This window comes from Arabidopsis lyrata (genome assembly GCF_000004255.2).
Source record: "Arabidopsis lyrata subsp. lyrata unplaced genomic scaffold ARALYscaffold_2, whole genome shotgun sequence".
NCBI classification, from domain to species: Eukaryota; Viridiplantae; Streptophyta; class Magnoliopsida; order Brassicales; family Brassicaceae; genus Arabidopsis; species Arabidopsis lyrata.
In genome coordinates, this window is record NW_003302554.1 from 3,884,070 (window position 1) to 3,891,037 (window position 6,968).

The 6,968-nt window shown below is 38.0% G+C and overlaps 1 protein-coding gene across 2 annotated transcripts; it reads right to left on the bottom strand.

The window, feature by feature from the left end:
* Positions 1-926: 926 nt before the first annotated feature.
* Positions 927-4,902, bottom strand: LOC9322739 (probable disease resistance protein At1g59620). Of its 2 annotated transcripts, none has more exons than XM_021034627.1 (5): positions 4,766-4,902; positions 3,419-4,293; positions 3,159-3,305; positions 1,317-3,028; positions 927-1,164 (listed from the first exon to the last, which is right to left on the bottom strand). In XM_021034627.1, exons 2-4 carry the CDS (start codon positions 4,284-4,286, stop codon positions 1,341-1,343), a joined length of 2,703 nt encoding a protein of 900 aa, XP_020890286.1. In that variant the 5' UTR covers positions 4,287-4,293; positions 4,766-4,902; the 3' UTR covers positions 927-1,164; positions 1,317-1,340. The 2 variants fall into 2 exon arrangements, with proteins under 2 accessions (XP_020890286.1, XP_020890285.1); XM_021034626.1 differs by having other exon boundaries at positions 4,537-4,902.
* Between the last annotated feature and the right edge of the window lie 2,066 nt (positions 4,903-6,968).

The window sequence follows — 6,968 nt, forward strand, 5'->3', positions numbered from 1 at the left end:
AATTTCGTCTTAAAGTCACTCGAACTCGTCAAGTCCCGCTATAAATGAGACATTAACCACTGTACTACAAGATCTTATCTAAAATTTGATGCCCCTTAAAAATTAAAATATTATCTGATGCCTAAAGCACCTGCTTGATGGGCTTTAGGTCTGGGCCGGCCCTGAAGAGAGGGCTAGAGATTTGGTGATTGTGACAGTACATCTACCATAAAAGTGGTCACTGTAACATGAGTTTATAGCACCAACAACAATCACTTGGAGATTTAACAAATTTACTACGCGATCATAGTTGTCATTGTAATCAAATTGAAAGTGTGTACGGTGTACCCAACGAAGTTTTAACATTTTACTTTCTGTTACATTTTACTTTGGTGTACCGACCACACAGACGGATAAATTTTGCTACCGTCATAAGCAATGTAACCCTTATTCGTTACCGTCAAGTTCGTAAAATTTTGACAAATAATATGTCAAATAGAAGCCCTTGAGTTCAAAACTACTCTTAGAATTTTAAGAAACTAATATATATGAACGGAAAAACGTTTACAATATACGTATGAAGATTATATTGAGTATTATTTTGGATTTTGTAGGATTAATCTGCATTTTTCGGAGATGGAGGGTAAAGTTGCAAAAATAGTCGAGTTGGAAGGTTTTTTTTTGCACAAAACCCAAAAAACCCGTCTTGCTCCAACGTAATCCCATGTTTGTACATAAACTTATTTGATGAATGGATTTTATTTTTTCTTTTGCTTTAATGCTGAGCTTGAAAGTATCACATTTTGTCAAGAGTTTAGCCGACATTACCCTTTAGATTGTCAAGTAATCTAACTTACCATATAAATCCACCCATAAATTTCAGATTCTTATGAAACACAAGATTTGTTGCAGAGCCTCTTCCCGTCATTCGGAGATTCAAAACCATGAAGTACGATCACACTAAAAATCAATAACCACAAGACAAGTCACTTATACCAATAACATTAGCTGCACCAAATTAATCAAAAAAACAGAACAAGAAGTTGTCTTCTTTTTTTTCCCGTATGGTAGTAGAACATAAATCAAAAGTTTGAGTGTGAACCAAAACACATCAAGACATTATGTTGTAAGAATATATACTTTTACAACCCAATGGAGAAAAGATTCGCTTCAGAAGGGATTCACCTGAGAAAACAAATAGAGAATATTTTATTCAATATTCATTTAAGTTCATAATAATCAGTCTACTTTTGCACCAAACAATGAAGTCGAGCCATCCTAATTTTCTTTCTCATAATGAATTCTCAGATTATTGGACTGGGGAAAGAATATATTACCTGAGTGACTATAATTTGATAGGCTTAGAGAAATCGAACGAGAGGAATGTGTTGGACTTTGTAGTAATCTTCTCCTCCCCTGGACAGTTTCTTCTTAAAGTCCCAATTATTTAAGATGACATGCAGTTCTTTCAAGGAAGTGATAAATTTCAGCCCATCAGGAAACTCCTTTAATTTAGGATCGTTGCGGAGAGTCAGCTTATGAAGAAGGGGCATGGAGCCTTCTTCTACTATCCACTCTTCCCATTCATCTAGTCCACACAAATCGAGCTTCAGCAATTGAGGAAACCCACCACCCGAGCAAACCATTCTCTTCCCGCAAAAAGATTGATGCGATAAACTGACCTCATTTAAGTGAATCAGCTTCTCTAGAATCGGCATTGGATCTTCCTTCAAACAACACTCAGCTAGAGATATGTTTCTAAGGTAAGAAGGAAATTGTTGTTCATCAGGTAACCTTGGCATATATATTCTCAAATTCAGATGCTTGAGATTAGCGCAATCCAAAACTAATCCTTCTTTAGCACTCATGGGAGCATACATCGGGTAATAACAGATAGTAAGATTTTCCAAGCGTCTTAATTCACTTAGAGATGAAGATAGAGTTTTCATAGTCAACCTGCCTCTGATATAGATAGAGAGGGTTCTGAGCCGGGTCATAAACTGGAGATCCCCCACTCTCCCATGCTCTGTTGAGAAATTTTCCAACGTCTCCAGGTTGACTAGATTACCCAATTCTATTTTTACCGTATCATGCATTCTTAACGGGAGAGAGAGGTATTTCAATTCCTGCATCTCTTTCAATAAATTGGGAATGGAAATTGAACATACCTCATCAGGATCTACACATAGGTTTAAATACAGCAGCATCTTCAAATTCCGCATGGAAGAAGGTAGATGAGATACGAGTGCCCGATATAAACTCAAATATCTCAAGTGGATTAGCAGTCCGATGCTAGAGGGTAACTCCCCTCCAAAATGAACATCAGAAAGATCTAACACCCTCATCAACTGTAGCCTCGTAAAGCTTCCTTTTACTGCCCATCTAAGCTGCTCGATAAACAAGAGAGATCTAATTTTTGGATTCTTCAGCTTCTCCTCCATATATGGTTCATCACACTGTTGTACTACAAGTCTGCGAGATTTACAAAGAGATTTCGAGTTTTCACTTGATGTGCTGTGAACAATTTGTATGAAGTTCTCTTCTTCAGCTTTAAGAAGACAAACTTCTCTCACAATATCATGCAAGTGACATGTTTCAAATCTCCTAGTTCTCGCGTCTCTTTCAGAAATAACCATGTTTCTCTTTACCAACTCTTCTATGTATCCATCTCCGACCTCTCGAATGGTCGCTCCATCGTAATACCTTGGCCTTGGCATTCCTTCTGCGGCCCAGTAATAAGATAATTTTTCCACATCTATTGTAAAATCTTCAGGAAATTGGGCAAGGTAGAGGAAGCAGTGCTTCAAATATATAGGCAGCTCTTCAAAGCTCAGATACAAAATATGATAAACTGAACTCAAATTTCTGTCATTGAAGCTAGTCCCCCCAACGATGTGAGACTTGATATTCCCATATATCCTTTTCCACTCATCCAATGTGAATTGCACAACTAACAACCCGCCTAACACCTTAAGAGCCAATGGTAACCCTCCACAATGTTTGATCATCTGCTTACCCAGCTCTTCCATTTTTTCATCAACCTTATATTCTGCATGAATGTCCCTAAGAATTAGACGAGCTGCGACATATATTATTAAGGAAAAGCGGATTGTGATCATCTAAGTAAAAAGTTCTTGATTATGATCACAAAAATTAATTAAATTGTCTTGAAAGCTTACCGGTAGTGTTTTCTCCCGGAAAAACTATCCTTTGAAAAATTGTCCAACTCTCTTCAAGAGTTAGGCAATCTGGTTTAAAGGTGAAACCATTTGGATTTGCTCGTAATGCGACACCCTCATTGCGAGAAGTAAGTAATACTTTCCAGCCTATACAAAATACATCTCTTATTATATAACTCCCTAACAAAAGGGAACATAATGCTTCATAACCAATATGTTTGCAATTGCATGTATTTTGAATATTGAAAAGAGATTGTTACCTTTTCCCAGTGGAAAGATTGGTTCTATCATGTCCCAATCTTCTTCTCTCCATATATCATCAAGGACAATCAAAGCCTTTTGTGTTCCCAATACTCGAAAGAGTTTTTCTTGAAGTTCGTCTTCTGTCATCTCTGACTCTATATATTCTGGCCCAACTTTCCGCAAGATCGTTTGCCAGACATACTTCCTTGTAAACTGTTGTGAAACACATACCCACGCGAGTCTAGCAAAATGACTTTTTACTGTCTCATGATTGAAAACTTGTCTTGCAAGGGTGGTTTTACCAATACCGCCCATCCCGGTTATAGAAACCACTTGGCTGCTATTTTCCTCCACCAAATGGCCAACCAATTTCTTAACATTTTCCTCCAACCCCACAAGAACACTTTCATTGTTATTAGAAAATGTTTGTCGCATATTCCTTTGTCTTTCTTGTAAAGACTTCATATACCCGTCATTGACAATGACCTGTTGTACGCCAAGACTCTGCATATCGGAGATCACCTTAGAGATCCTGTTACTTAGGCCTTCCATATCGATAGCAATTTTCCGGCGATCAGGAATAACGCAAGCAAATTGTTTGATACGTTTCTTGATGCCACTTGTTCTTCCGAGTTCTTCTTTTCGAAGAAAGGTTTCAATTATATCTTCTGTGTCATAAACAATTTCCTTGACTTCTTTCACAGTGTTACTCACCATTGCACTTTTATGTTTCTTGACATCTGCATCTTCTAAAAAGCACCTTAACATATTCAGATCACTTTTTAATACATTAAATTGCTCTTTAACTCCTTGAAATCGATCAGATTCTCGGACAAGGAGGTCCCAAAGCTTTTCGACTCCAACCGACAAAATTGTCTCAGCCATAAGTCTCCTGCTTAACCAAAGTAGTAATAAACACTCACTAGATTAGGGTCCCTTAGTTCACAATTCCAGATATTATAATGCAGAATTCACAGAATAAAACATATAATTCGGGTGAAATATTCAATCCACAGATCATTCTATAGAAACAATAATAACATTACATTACTATAAATAGTTATACAAGCACACAAAAGATCCGAGATAAACATAAAACTAAAGAAAGAGAAGTAATTAAATCAACATGACTCACCTCTTCTCGAAATCGGTTTTTGGTCCAATCAATATTTAGAAGAAGAAGAAGAAGAAGAAGAAGAAGGCGATGAGTTCTTTATGTGTGTTTAAGCTAGATCTCTGCTAATAGATCAAGTAGAAGAGTGGACTCTTATCCGACGACCAGCTCTTGTGAAAATGAATGGCTATTTTTGAAAAATACAAGAGATCAAATAAAGAAAAATAAAAATGATCAACAATAATCTCACCTTTCTGGAAATCGCTTTTCCTCCAAATGATCTGTATAGAGAAGAACCCTGCTTAAGATCCATTATGAGTGTTGGACTCCAAGTCAACACCTACCGACAACCTTTGGCCAAAAAAGTGCTAAAGGCAACTTCCTACTTGCCAGTTGCCACATATCATTTTACATTTCAATTAAATTGGTCCAGCTTGGTTAATAACCATTAAAATAAAATAAAAAAAATACAAATCACTTCATTATTAGAAAAATTTACAGAAACTAGAAAACATGAGTTTATCAAGAGAGGGCTAGAGATTTGGTGACTGTGACAGTACAGCTACCATAAAAATGGTCACTGTAACATGAGTTTATAGCACCAACAACAATCACTTGGAGATTTAACAAATTTACTACGCTATCATAGTTTTTTTTTTTTTTTGCTATCATAGTTGTCACTGTAATCAAATTGAAAATGTGTACCCAACGAAGTTTTAACATTTTACTTTGGTGTACCGACCACACAGACGGATAAATTCATCGTAGCTGCAACAATTAAAAGCTAAGAACAGAGGAGATAGTAACAATTCTATATTGTGACCATTGTCCATTGTTACTTCTAAAATTGCTGCACAAAAGTGACCAAATATAAATGAAAAAAACTGTACCATGGATTATTAAAAGTATTAATCAAATCAAACTCCCAAGTACGATTTGACAACAGTTTTAAAAATTGTTACAAGTGCACCTGTTGTGTAACGCCCCGACCATCTCTACCAGTGGGCCCCACGTCTTCTCTCGGGCCTATGGGTCCACCTCTGTCCGACGGCCGGGAGGTTTTAAAGACTTGTTTACCGACCCTACAAATCACCACGTGATCTTTTTCTTTGTCTTGTCCTCACTCACACAGTTCTGACAATCACTTCCCGGAAGGTCACCTATCCTGAAACTACTCCATCCCAAGCACGCTTAACTGTGGAGTTCTCTCAGGACAGTTGACCGAAAAGATAAGTGCACTTTGGTGACATAGGTGGCCAAATCAATTCTTTTAAACCTCTCGCATGCACCACCATTGTTGGTGTCGGATCCCGCACCAGAGGTCCAGGACCAACCAAACATTGCCACATAGTCAGGGTAACAGCCCATAAAGGATAAAACCCATTAGACCCACAAGTCAAAAGAACAGTCGAAGTGGTTATCACCATAAGGAGAATTCGAAGTGATTGCACTTCGATATGAGTCCGACATCAAAGTCATGGTTAATTCGGTTCAAGGACATTTGGGCCAAAAGGCGAGGCCCATGAAGATCAGAGTCAACTTAAATTCAAACGTTAAGCATTAAAAGCAAAAGATCAAAACGGACACATTTAAGAGGGAATAATTGTACTTAGTTAGCCATTTAAATGTCGTTTTTTTATGTATAAATATAAAGGCCAATGGCCATGTAAAGGGGATCTCTCCCTCAAGCAAGAAATACTATAGCAATTTTTGTAGCAATTCATAAGCTTTTTACACTATTATTTTTTGTCCCTCAAGAATAATCTACCCTATTAATAAAAATACTTGAGTGTGTGAATCCGACATCCACATTTTGGCGCCGTCTGTGGGGAGAGAGGATTCTTGAGTGGTCAGATTTTTTCTTTACTACATTTCCGAGATAAGCAGTAATGTCCGGAGGAGATGCCGTTGAGACATCATTGGCCGAAACCCTCAAAGCTTTGCAGCAAACCATGTCGGACATATCACAAAAGTTCTCGGATGTGGAAAAGGCCGTCGATACGTTGCAAACATCCCAGGTATCTCTTAGTCAAAACGTCAATACTATACAAACTCGTGTTCGCTCTTTAAGTGCAGGAAATCCTGTGAGAATCCGAAGGAGGATACTCAACTCGCCAAGTTCCATTGCGCGAAATGAAACCAGCGGACAAACAACTCCTGGTACTACTAATAATGTAGTTCAGCCATTGGATGGAGAGGCACAGCTCGAAGATGAAGCTCAACTTGCAGATCAATACGAGCAGGAAAACCTGGACCAGTTCGAGACTATGAGGAAGGTTAGCCAAGAACTAAAAGAAATGAAGTCAAAGTTCCATCAGGCTACGAGTTCGGAGCCGGATATCAATCGAGTCATTGAAGAAGCTAGGCGAACACCTTTCATCTCGCGAATTGCGAGTTTGAGAATCAAAGATTCCCGGAAGCTCAAGTTGGACCCTTACAGCGGATTGGAGGAT